This window comes from Battus philenor, unplaced genomic scaffold (assembly GCF_028537555.1).
Source record: "Battus philenor isolate CCGP_79_NKW_IND1 unplaced genomic scaffold, ilBatPhil1.0.hap1 SCAF_15, whole genome shotgun sequence".
Lineage (NCBI taxonomy): Eukaryota > Metazoa > Arthropoda > Insecta > Lepidoptera > Papilionidae > Battus > Battus philenor.
The window spans coordinates 5,720,839-5,734,586 of NW_027181677.1; the positions used below are offsets into that span (position 1 = coordinate 5,720,839).

Below are 13,748 nucleotides of genomic sequence, written 5' to 3' on the forward strand. Positions count from 1 at the left end.
ATGCAGTTTATTTCACTGAATAGCGTAAATTACTTATTTCCATTATACATTAATATTTCATTGTTATTAACTAATAATGGAAATAAAGAATTTTCACTAAATGCACTTAAGGTTTTTAACCCTTAAATGCACGATTTTTTTACATGTTTAAAAAAAATATATTTGTTAATAGACATGTATTATAGCCTAGGAAAAATGAAAAAAAAAATCTAGACATAAATTTACTATACTTTTTTTGCAATAATGTGAATGTTGTTTATAAACTACATTGCGCATTCATTGAGATTTTGCAAGTATGGGTAAAATAAGAGTAAATACTGTTTTTGAAAAGTATTTATTTATGCTTCATTATGATATTTATAAAAACAATTGCTTCTTTTCGTATCACAAAGATACACGACATTTTTGGCACATTTTGAATGTGAAGCCTGGACATTTTGGGAATTTGCACCTGCTGCTGCTTATCCAGTCAACTGCACAATGACATGTCTGATCCAATCTGACGTCTTTCAAAGGAATTGCTTGAGCTGATTCTCGGAACTTCTTCATTACAAGTTCTCTTTATATAGTGCTCCCACTAGGTTCACCACGTTTAGCGCCATTTGCAGTAGTAGATTTGTTTCTGGGCTGCGTATAAGTTACTTTGTTCTACAATTTTCTTTTTTAGATCTGATGTAAAATAAAATGTAAAAAAAACATACGACGTGTTACAAGACCTCAATGCTTCTGTTATCTGAGATTTTCCCCTAAAAATAAGGCTGTCTTCAGCAGTAACAAGGTTTCGTTTTCGCGAAACCAGAGGTCGTCTAGGAATCCCTTGTGATTTACTCTGGGGTGCTGCTTCTTCGGCTTCCAAAATAGGAGGGTCTGGCATATTTTCATCGTTGTCGATTACGAGAAGAGGATCAGCATCCACTTCATCAGGCTGGGCATTCTCACCGTCATCACTATTTTGAAGGTTCCAAAGAACATGTTGAGCGATTTGATAATAGTGACCTTCATCCTCTACTTCGGAGTCTCACTCTTCTAAACCATCTTCTGAATCAACAAGAGTTTCTAAATACTTTGTAATTTCGCTTTCTTGTAATCGCGGCATGGTAAAAATCAAAAGAAAAATCCTTCACCAAACATGCATTTATTTAGCAGGCAATGCGCATTGCAGTTTTCCTACAACATACCAGATTTCGCCCTATTCGACTGTAGCATCAAGTGATTTTCGATGTTTTACAACGTGAACATGTAATTGAAGATATGATCAAGCGAATAAAAATATATTATATACTTACATGATATTTTATCAAAGTCCAAACACAGCTACAAAACTTAGTTTCGCGGCACTAGAAAAGTTTTCTTCAAAATGACATTTGACATTAACTTATTTTCAATAGTAATAAACATTGGATAGTGCTAACATTAAAAAATGTACAAAATTAGTACAGAAATAAGAACTAGTTGTCAAGTTTAACAAAAAATTAAAAGAAGGTCAATTTTACCTGTGGTTTTTAGTATGCTGTTTAAAAACAACAATATGCATTTAAGGGTTAAGTCTTTCTCTGGTGTTGGAGCCGGAGAAGTCATAAGTGTCGATGCACGTGGTGGTTATAGTAAGTTTACAGTATCATTAAGGTATGATGTATGATTTTGCTCCTGGTTGGTGTAGCCAAATATGCCAAGCCTTTATTCACCAAAGGCATAGAAGCCAAGTGCCAGGACAATTTCAAGCTGTATAAATTGAGTAGGGCCAAAAGAAAGTTTAGAGAGGGACATGGTTTATTAATAGACAAATACACTGTACATGGACATGTCAGTATCATGGATAACAACTGTTTCCAATATAAGTAGTGTCTCAACGAGGCTAACACTAATGCTTAAATGGCTACAAATCCGTTTAAGCTGGATAACCTAAACTTTTCTTAAAAGTAAGGCTTTGATTAGTGGCTTGTGTAAACTTTGTGGCACAGTTCTAGTGGGCGATGTAGAGTTGTCTGTACACAGACAAAGAGGAGCTTCTGCAAAAGAAATAATGGAAGTAACATTAGCAAGAAGCTCCTTGCAAATGATGAAGGCTGCTGCTGGCCTCCTTCGAGTTTGGTGTCCAAGGTACAGATTTCGTATTTTTGCCTTGAGCATCTACAATGTTAATAGCTTTCGTCACTATTAATGTTGTTTTTCTTGGATCTTCCACATGGACTCACGACTTTGGTGATCGACACAATTTGGTAAATCCTTATGGAGGGAGATCTGGAGCCGATCATAAAGTGCCGAGGGCAAATACATACATACCTTGATTTAATCAGTGGTTAAGCATGGCTTAGTTCACAAAGGAGCAAGAAAAAACTCACTAAATTTTTGTTTCAATAAAATAAATCTATTTACAAATAAACATTGTTCTCTTATAAAGCATGCAAATTTTTTTACAATTGTAATTCAGAGCCTAGGTAAACTGGATAATGACTACTTATTCTTCAGCTTTAATGAAAACTGTTATTTAATAAGGCTTAGGAGAGAAAAACAAAACAAACATAAAACAACTTTATTCCTAAATTTCTAAAATTAAATATTTAACAAAATGAAGAATAAAACAATGTGTTCAAGTTATAATTGTCTTCTATACATATTTATCGATTCTATATGACTATTTATTTTTGTTCAGATTTTTCTTTTGATTTAATTTGCTCAAATTCTTTGAAAATTTTTTCACTCAACTTCTCTCCTTCATCATCTATTTGTTCAACAGCTAAGACTTCGGGTATATAAAATTGCATCATATTTTGAACCTGAAACCATAAGTATGGTAAAACTTTTACACTAAAATAACAGGCAATAATTGGATTAATTTTTATAAATAGACATTCAACATATTCCAATGCATATTTCCCAAATTTGATTTTTTCACTTAACATGGAAAACACTTGAATCCAAAAATCCAGGGCATGCAATAAAATTCTTGATTGAATGAAACAGATATGTGTATATGATTATGCAAAAAACGTTACTAAATACACCTATTTGTATAAAAGTAGACTGATAATTGTTCAGTCTTTAATTTATCTATTAATAGTACTTAATTTATGTTTTGAAGCTTCTTCCAAATAACTTTATCAAAAAGTACTGCAGGTCATTGGTGTTCAATGTTTAATAGTACCTTTTCTCAAAACTAAAAAAAGATATGTATTGCCTTACAAGTATTATTAATCATAAATGAAATTTAATCCACTATTTCTTTCATGAAGTTCTTTTTGCGGTTGTGATAATTAATTACAAAATGAAAATAGGCAAATTGATTTTGATAACATACCACGTCATAAGAAAGCGCGGTGAAGTAGGGTCGGAAAAATCACAATGGGCGGTAGCTTATGGTAAGATATAATTTCTCCCAGTCAAGCATTGGATGAAGTGGACTTGATAATTTACTAGTTTACTCCATACTTACTCCATTTTTTAAAGTAACTATAGAACTTGGGCATGATGAACAGGATCCTTGCATTTTAAGTCTCAATACTCCATCTTTGAAATCAACAAATAGAACATCCCCACCATCTTCTTGTACTGTTGGCCTGATTCGAGTGTCCAACAATTCTTTTATCATTTGAACAATTTCATCATCATCTTCATTTATTTCTGCAAACAATGATTAAATGCATGTTATTTTCATATTTTTTTAAATAATGAATGTTTTATATAATCATTATTGACTAGTGATTACACAGTTATGAAACTCAAAAAATTGCAACACTTATGCAGTCGGTATAGTATACAAATGTTAAATGCAATTAAATTTTTTTCTTAAATATTACTTGTTTTACTGGTATCAGTTTCTAACAAAAATTAAGTGATTTTAATAAAAAGAAGATTAAAACTGCTGATTTAAAACTAAATTAACATTAGTCGATTGTTGGTTTTATTAATTCCACTAATTTATTTATATAAGCAATACTATGAGATTTTGTTATAGAAATTTTGGTGCAATTTAATTTGTATGTTGATAAACAATTTTTCCTATTTTTTAACTTCACTATTTGGCTATGTATGAGTTAGAGATCTTGTAAGTAATTTAACTCAAATATAACTTACAGTGAGAAATTATTTGTAAATGTTTTAATATAGATTCATTAAGAGAAAATTGTATTTTAATGTTTTTAAATATCTGGACATGAAGCAAGGTGAAATATGATGCACAATAAACTTAACTAGAAGTTCATTACTTCAATTCACAACTTTTGGTTACATGACGAGGAACAAGAGTTAAAATTATGTCATTTCATTTAAAAAAATTTCACCAAAAAACTTACGAGTATCTCCTGAAGGTTTAGCATCTGTGACAATTGGTAAGCCACTAGCAAAGAAGTCCATTATAGTAGCAAAAATTTCAGGTTTAAGTAATTTCCATTCAACATCATCGTCTTGTTTTGTAACGGTAATGAAATCAGAGCCAAAAAATACTGCCTTTACACCATCGATTCGGAAAATCATTTTAGCTGAAAAGTTTGACAAATCTGTTCAACAACCTTTTCTAAAGAGTTTTCACAAGAGTTTTTACAAACTGATAAAGTTGTATTTCAATATGATTTTTTCTGATGATAAACTGCATATGACAAGATTTATTACATTTAAATAATCTAAAGAAAAAATGTTTGTCATAATTAACGAGTGAATTAAAAGTGGAAACCAAAATATTATTCAATTCTAGCATGCCTTATGCTTGTTTGTAAAATAGTTAAGGCTCCAAACAAAAACAAATTTAAGTAATACCTAACGGACTGCATTGTGCTGCTCCAATGTTAGGAAAATCAAGCGTTTGACCAGGTTCAAGAACTTTTGTACCAGGCAGAAATTTTAAACTGTTTGGATTCGGTGTATCTTGTGTTTGAATAAACATTGATCGGCATTGACATGAGTTAATTATTGGCGAATTTTTCCGACTTTTCGAATCAATAACAAATTGCGATAATCCGCTAAATTGTTTAGTTTGATGATACCTGTAAATAGACATCGAATCCATTATTATAGCTTTTTTTTAAAATGTACCTACTTTCAATCCAGAATCAGAAAAGTATAGATAAAAGTACCGAATAGTAGATCCCATACAAATATGACGACATGGGTATCCTATCCTAAGAATTTTTATGGTGTTTCTAAACATTTTTAAGATTTTATGTTAAGTCGTATAACGCAGCGTTTATAATAAAATCGAAAAATGTTATTGACAGCGACGTCTGTTTTTCTATATTGTCAGAGGCGTAGGTCTCGCAGTCTTACTGCCAATTGTTACAGACGATTTATTGTACTCTTATTTATTACAGTAAGAGAACCGAGTAAATCAAGATCGAATATTGTAATACGTATGAACTGAAAGTTGAAGTGCTGGATTTTTTAAGACATCAGGTCAGAAATGAGTGAAAGATACAATTACTTATACCTGTTTATGTGATAAAAATTATGACATATTAGTAAATGAATCTTGTGGATTTTTAATTCTAGGTCATGCGACGCACTGATGTATTAGATCCAGACCATATGTGCTTGATGTTGTCGTTCATGAAAAGAAATGAATCGCTAAACGGAAATTGTGATGGATATATTTAAGTTATATGTAGATCATTCATCTCTTAATATAGGGAAAAAATAAAGAAAAAATACTGTGCATATTTTTATTTTATTAATTATAACTTTTAATGTTGTTTTCGTAAATTCTTTATTACAACTATCTGTAACGATAGTAATATTTCATTGACTTACAAAAGGCTTAACTAAAGTTAAATGGCGGCAGTTATAGAAAATTCTCTTGCGGATAGTGACTCCTCAACTTCTCGTTAATTTTTTTATAATTTTAACAGCACTCTGTTAAAACGACTCTGCCTCAGTAAAAGCCGTATGAATGTAACATATCATCCGCCCTAAGACGCCGTCATGCGTAGCGTCACTGGACATTTAAAAGGACGCAGCTTTGCCCTGATTTCTCTTTTTCGAGCGAGCTTAAAATTAAATTACACCTTTGCACAATCCTTCACTTTCGTATTTTGTAAGCGTGTAGTAACATATATATTGGTTTGGAAAAAATCTCACCTGCGGAATTAGCAAATGCTACTTAGGTAGCAATGTATGCTAGTTAAAAAAATATTAAATAAAACTATTGAGCTGAACCTTTTCTATCTAGCTGATTTTCATTTGTGAAAAAGTTTACTTTAAAAAAATTGTAATTTTTTTTAACTATTAGTATCAATTTTGAGAAAATGAGTAAAACGGCCTATGAATTTATTTAAAATTATATTTCAAAAAAATGGATTTTACTATAATTACAAATATATTAAGAAATCTTATAACACCACCCTCTTTTGATTACTTCTGACTTCACGGTTAATTTTTTATAAAATGTTTGACTGATTCTTAAACGATTGCTCCATCTGAAGATAAATTAGCTTGTAATATAATGGCCTATTATGTCCTATTTATGACCTATTGAACTTTAGTGAGAAAGAGTATATTATGAAGAGACACAAATAACAAAATAAAATATTATTAAGTTCCATTTATTGTCCTTAAAGTTATAGGAATTTATGAAAAAGTACAAATCAATTTTATAATATTTAAGATTAAATCTGTTTTCTTATCTACTACAGTAACTTAAAAAAGGAATGTATATTTTTACAAAAATCATCTGGGTAGACTTCATGGCTACATGTTACACTATAATCATCTGTTACACTTAAAAGGTGAGTTAGGATACTAAATTTTAATAATTTCTTACTTAGCATAGATAAAGAGCATCTCTATGGTTATTCTATACAATTTTGTTCAAACAGTTGCAAATTTATAACAACATTTCATATTACATTTGCAACATAAGATTGGCAGTAGTAGCAATCTGTTTTTTTTATCTATGTCAGTTTCTAATAAAGTGTCTTTATCGTTTTCCTTAGTATTCATAGAGATTACATTTATTAGATTTTGTTCATTTTTATGGAAAACGAATGAAATTTGATACCATAAATAAAAGATAACATAACGCGGTAGTTTCACTTAAACAACACATTTTTACAAAATTAATTTATAATTTAAGATTTATTTATTGAATTTAAATTGATTACAAATTGACTTTTTAAACTTTTAATTATGGATCGCACTGACACACACAACAAGATGGGAATAAAAACCAGTCCATGAATATTCCAGCACAGTCGTTACTGGGGTCGTACGCGAGTAGTCGATGCCATTTATATTTTTGTTCACAACTGCAATCGCCGGAACAACGAGAAGTAGATTTCTTGCTGAAAGTTGAAAAGAACTAAATTATCATTTGATCCTCATGTAATAAAAATGTAGGTATAAACGTAGCAGATGGGTTACTAGAAGGCAATGTAAATTAAACGAAAGGTAACGTGAATTTTTTAGACATTAAGTTTATCAAGTATCATCATATGAACTCTGACGTTCTTTCTGAGAATAACAAAGGAGAACTACTTTAAGCTAGGCATACGTATGTAGATGTACTCAATTCTGCGTTTGGTACATAATAGCAGTTAAGTTTGCTCCATTCTAAACATAAACAAGTTTAAAATATAATTTTAATTCCACCCGACGTAAGGCCAATAATGGTTACATAATTTGAATGAAATTATAAATTTAAGTATTAGATAGAGGTTTTGCAGATTTCGGTGCAGAGTTTCATTACAGTTTCTTTAAATTACAATCTATCTCCCGTATGTTACGCAGGGCATAAAATATGGAATGAAATCCGTGCATACAAAAAAAATATTCTAGCCAAGTAGAGTAACTTATACAAAGAGTACGTATTAGATTTAAAAAATAAGTATATTTTTTTAATGAACACCCCCTCAACTTCCTTGTGAGTGAAAATTCCTATATAACTAGGTATCTATCTCTATTAGACTATCTCTATTATATAGGTAGAAATTTCTGATATATATGACAACAAAGATCGTGTTTAATAATAATTAATTTAAATAAAAATATCTAATATTAAGTTCAATGAAGATATCTTTAAAAAAATGCTTTTATTAATTAATAGTGAAAAGATTTTAGATATGTTATTTCGACATTGTTTACCTGCATACTTCTTGATGTATAGCTTGTTCGAAGTGCATTGTGTTAACAATAGCTCTGACTTTCTTCGCTGAATTTAACGCCCAATAAGGAGTAATTATTTCCGTTTTGCTCTGACATGCATCAATCCTGAAAATAACGATTATTATTGTACGTTTTTATTAAGTCGATTATTCGATTTATACGTCTTGCCATGAATGCGTTATTAAATAATTTGCACTTTGTTTTTCATATAAAAGAAAACAAAAATTACGAGTAAAAAAAAATAGCAGAATTTTTTAAGACAAGCCGTTATCCGTGGCTAGTCATCGACGTTAGCACCAGCCAGCACCTTTAATGAGCGATACTTAAGAGTTTTAAATTTCGTCTTAAAACTAACAAGTGCACGTTGTAGTCTTTCACTATAAGAATCTTCGTATGCGAGCGTTTTGTCAGTCCGCCATGAATAATATCATAATATATTATTTATTCACCATAATTTAAAATCCTATGAAAAATGGTCACAGACGTGTTTGATTAATACAAAAAAAAAAATAAAAATAAATTCAGTACGCCTAAATTCGGTCTTCAAAGTTTAACAAATCTTTCATGTGTCTGAGTGTACGCATATATAATAAAATGACACAAATTAAATGTATTTTATTAAATAAATCATATTTTAACAGTTTTTATCAAGAGTAGTTTAAAATGTGTGGAACTTGGTTGGCATTTACATGATTGATATTATTATGTACACATAAAATTTGTAATTTTTCATTTAAAAGAACAACTGTCGAGTTTCTGGTCGGTTCTTTTTAACAGATTTGCGTTCCGATCCGGTGGAAGCTTACTATTCATTATGTTAAAATTTTTGACAATCCAAAACGACATGTAAATGCCTGCTTAAATAAAGGTATTTTCAATGAATTTAATGCTCGTTTAATTTAAGTCCCCACCGCGGCTTTTTTAACACTTTGTAGCATTATAGTACCTACGTAGATGGTTTCTAATAACAGATATCCCTTATTAGTAAATTGTATAACATATTGAATTTAGCATATGACGCCTGTGTTTAACCATTTGACATACAACGACAGCCCTGACTCGTCGCGCATTTCAAGTGCCGTTGTAGATTTTGACCTCTCGCACCCTAAGGGTAGATTTTCGGTTAAGTGTAGTCTTTAATCTAGCTAAATTTCTACTTACCTGCCAGTATTATTGACTTGTGGATCAGGTAGCGAGGATTTGGATGCCTGTCTTACATGGCGAAAGTATGAGTCCCCAGAGTGCATGTCCGGCACTCCCGGTGCTCTTCGAACACGTCCACCCCCTGGTATTGCAAATGAACCGTACATGCGTTTAATTAACGCTTTGTTTTCGTCAATAAACATCTCTATTTTGTCTCTGAAAAAAAAAGAAAAAATTAACTTGTAACGTAAAATTAGTTAATAATAATATTACAAATTATACGTATTATTTTTTGTCACTGATTAATTTCTTTAAAGTATGTTGAGTTATTCTTAATATAAAGTCGTCGTCATTTAAGCCCATAGACGTACACTGCAAAGCATAGATCACCCCAAAAATATCTATATACCATAATCGACACGCTGGGCAGGCGGGTTGGCGACTGTGGTGTGGTATTATGGTACGCAGAAGACGCTGCCACCTATCTTTTGGAAACTTGTTTGCGAGTAGTGGCAATCCTATATAATGAATGCACAGTGTGAATTATTTAAGATTGTATCCCGGGAATCAAAGCCGCGACTTTCGATTGCAAGTTTCAGTGCTCTATGGCTGGGCCACCACTGCTGGAAACACAATTTTTTTTTAAATTTAAACTATATCCCAAAACGTTAATATTGTAAAAGGATAAAAACATCGCTTATTCACTGCAATATTTTAGGTTACGTGTTTATTACAATTGAAAAGTAAATACTCAAAGTGCGCGAGCATTATATTTTTAAAATATACAGAGAATAATGTTTCATGTCAAAATTATGTATTTATAATTATCTTCACACGTTTTATACAGAATTAAATAACTTTTTATACTACACAGAGTTAAAAAGGAAATTATCTATCACACTAGGCCCATACAAACTAATTTCATAAAGTAATAAGTAGTGAACACTGCTTTTTAAAAAGTATTTATATTTTTTTTGTTTGTCGAAAAACATTACATAGAACATTAAAAGATATGGTCTTGAATACATCATTCATTACTAGAAGTCGCTGGATGTTGCCAGTGTACGACCGCTCAACGTGGCGATCTAGGGATGGACAATGCCTTGGCCGTTATCAGATGACAAGATGATGATCATGACATTATTTACTATACAATTTTAGTAATAACTTACATGGGATATGTGTTGCCAGCGGTGGGGCAGTAAAGTTGATAATTTCTCTTGACGCACGGCACTCCTCTGATAATCTGACCTTGAAGTTCATAACCAAGCGCAAGGGATAGTGCAGTCCAAAGTATCTGAAAAATACACATAGATATCAATTAATAATCTTAGTATTAAATCAACTGAAAGCCTGATAACTGTACATTATTAAATCAGCCACAAGTTGGTGGCGTGATTCTACACTACCAATATATGTTACCATTGATGTCTTACGTCAGAGAAAGTGGTCTATTAGTTCAGGATTTATCGGCCGGCTCAGTCTTTCAACGAGTCATGGACTATGATCGCTATTTCTCTACGAGATCGAGTCGGGGATGTAGAGATCCACAGATGACCGAAAGTTATTGACATAGCCTTACGGATTTGTTAGTTTAATTAGCTGTGGGTAGGCTTTACAGTGGGTAGATGACCACTGAGGTCTCAAAATTCTGGAGCGAAGACCACGAATAAAGGACCTCGTTGAGGTTGTCGGAATATGCTAGATGCAATCCGCGTCCAACTGGTCTGATTGAAAATGTGTAAAAGAAGCCTACGTTCAGCAGCACACTCTTAAGGTGTGACGGCCAAAGAAATCTTGCGTTCTCGAGAGGCAATTAGCTTACGTTTTTACTAGGTAATTTAATTATTGTTAACGAATCTAAGCTAAGAATTTTAAGAGTAGTGTTATCTCAAACTCGAAGAAGCCCATAGATAAACAAAATTCGATTATGATAAAGTACAGTATGTGAGTTATATTAAAAATCCAAACAAAATAAATGTTAATAAATCAAAAAGGAAAATCGTAAATATTTAATTCTCGAACATTAATTATGGACAAAAAACACCGACAATGTATCAACTGTGACTAGAATTAAGTACAAAGTATTACGGTATAAAAATAATAAAATAGTATTGTTCTTCGTATCTATAAAAAATTAAAACATTGTATTGAATATGTTAATACAAAATTTTGCATTCTAGTATTATTCAATAGCGGTTAGTAAAAAATATTTAGCTACAAAAGTAAACGAAAACATTACAAAGCATGAAAAAAAGTGTTAATAAAAGAATTGTGTAAGAATTTTTTAATTAATAATTCAGACTTACGATGTACAAATAAAAATGTAATAAATTCATGTTCACAAGAAGATTTTCATTAACACGTCCTACGATCGTAGAGTGAGCTAATTATCTAAATTATTTAAAAACCAGTCGGCAATAAACGGCTACCGAAAAAAAGACGTTATTCTCGACACGGTACACTGCACAATGACTAATATCGCGCTGATTCGTCCCGCGGATTTTGCTACATTTAAAAACTAACAATTTAGTTACAAGAATTTTTAGCATTATAACACCTCTTATTAAACATGCTAGAATATATGTCTAGATGTAGAACATCGTTATGAATAAATAACAACTATAAAATGATACTTTATATTCAAAGGCTGAATGGGTATGGTTGGGAACACATATTTTTGTATTTCTCAGAGCATAATGTATGTATCTCGTTCAGGTAGTGTTATATGATTTACGGGTAATCAATTTGGCTGTTTAAGGAGTAAAACTAGATCGAATATAAAATTAAGCAAGAGGTTATTTAGCAACACAAAATTAATTGTGTATATTTTAGATGCAACTGTGTCATCGACCTTGCATAGCACGATTAAGATTTACATATATTTGCTATGATACATGCATATACACTGTCTACCGGCTCCTGCGGTATAAAATATTTAAACGAGCTATTTTTTATTTTCTATGATTGTGGCTATTGTAATTCGTTTTGTTATCCTATTAAGTATCTAAAAAAATGTAACATTCACCAATTCGTACCAAGCAATAACAACAACTCCAACACCTTCAATGACAATCACAATAAAAACAACAACAACGAAAGAAACAACAATAACAGTTCAGCGTTATTATTTTCCCTGCTGTCATACACCCAACTTTACTCGTAAGAGTGTATGATCTTCATAACCTACAAAACACTCTTTCAGGGACTCTCAATCGTCCCGCCTTCTTGAGATACGCTTTCCAGCTTCCGTACGATGCGACAATAATAAGATATGTTGCGAGACAAGGAAAATGTATATTCACAGCCAGTCAAGAAAGCACCGCCCACGACAGTTAGATTTTCTTGTAAAAGACTAAATACCCAATAGACAGAAATGTCGACTAGATACCACTTCTTTTACTAATCGTGTTACGCGTGCTAGCTCAAATCGCGCCGTTTCGCAAGTTCTCTTTATAGAGTGTCCGCCCAAGTAATCTGAAAACTTAGCGTTCTCCCTTTCCGGTAGTAAAGTAGTATGTAGCGGCCCAAGCCAAGGCTCCAATGGGAAATCTTGAGCTTAGCTATCTAAAACGAGAGCTTTGTGCCATCAGCACCAAGTTCTCACAAACCAGCGGAAATTGGAAATGATGATCATCACCATTTCAGATACGGGAGTCAGGTGACTCCTGTATCTGCTTATGTTCAGTAGTGACTGAACATAGGGCTCCCCCGTATAAATCTAATAGGTTCTTACAGTGTCTTCGACGATTTGAACAAGATTAATATGTCTGCCTTGTGGGTAAACTATCTACACTGTCCCTACCGATCCGTGGTTTCGACTCTAGGAACTTTAGACCGCAGCGGTAGTCCGTTTTGCACTGTATCTGGCCTGCTCACTGTCACAAATGCCAATACGGCACCGTCAGTCACAAAAAATCATGTTTTTTCTTTATGTTCCTTATTTTAGAGGAAAATATATAATTCATTCTAAATTTGTGTACAGTCAGAATTAGGTCGTTGACCCATTAGATATGGTTTGATAATAATAAGTGGCGCCTAAAATTCCAACTAATACCCACCATATAAATTTTTGTACGCTATTCGTATGCTAATAGCATACTGTATCGATGGTACGATCATGTTTTATTTTGTTCTCTAGGTACAAATCTCGATGGTTTTTTTAGTAACAAAATGAGGTAAAATGAAACGATGCTTTGGGATTGGGATTATGTTAATAAGATTTTTAAATTTTACTGTTATATAATTTATGTACTCGTATATCAACAATGTTCAGAACGATATCGTAAAGTTATGTAAAACAAAATATGAAGATAGTTACTAGTTTTATTTTTAAATTGCCACTGAAGTGTTGACATTGAAACAGGAATAAGGAGATCCGTAGACAAACGACGTACGAAAGTAACCAAAGGGGTAAGGCGTAGAACAGATGGTCGCTGAGGAGTTATGTTTCTGGAATTGAGACCACGGCAGCAAACCCAGCGATGGTCGGCAATCCATAAAGTGAACAGAGGACC

The 13,748-nt window shown here is 32.1% G+C and overlaps 2 protein-coding genes across 2 annotated transcripts in view; both read right to left on the minus strand.

The window, feature by feature from the left end:
• Window positions 1-2,518: 2,518 nt before the first annotated feature.
• LOC137918828 (NFU1 iron-sulfur cluster scaffold homolog, mitochondrial-like) lies at window positions 2,519-5,184 on the minus strand. Its single transcript, XM_068761746.1, has 5 exons — window positions 5,070-5,184; window positions 4,753-4,979; window positions 4,293-4,478; window positions 3,434-3,621; window positions 2,519-2,777 (listed from the first exon to the last, which is right to left on the minus strand). The coding sequence occupies exons 1-5, from the start codon at window positions 5,141-5,143 to the stop codon at window positions 2,640-2,642; spliced, it is 813 nt and encodes a 270-aa protein (XP_068617847.1). The 5' UTR covers window positions 5,144-5,184; the 3' UTR covers window positions 2,519-2,639.
• A 1,766-nt stretch (window positions 5,185-6,950) lies between these two features.
• spz3 (Spaetzle domain-containing protein 3) overlaps window positions 6,951-13,748 on the minus strand; it is a 41,647-nt gene continuing 34,849 nt past the window's right edge. The window contains exons 4-7 of the mRNA XM_068761614.1: window positions 10,404-10,528; window positions 9,250-9,447; window positions 8,068-8,193; window positions 6,951-7,268 (exon numbers count right to left, since the gene is read on the minus strand). Of these exons, the coding sequence (XP_068617715.1) occupies window positions 7,112-7,268; window positions 8,068-8,193; window positions 9,250-9,447; window positions 10,404-10,528 (606 nt within the window). The 3' untranslated portion in view covers window positions 6,951-7,111. The remainder of the gene's footprint in view (window positions 7,269-8,067; window positions 8,194-9,249; window positions 9,448-10,403; window positions 10,529-13,748) is intronic.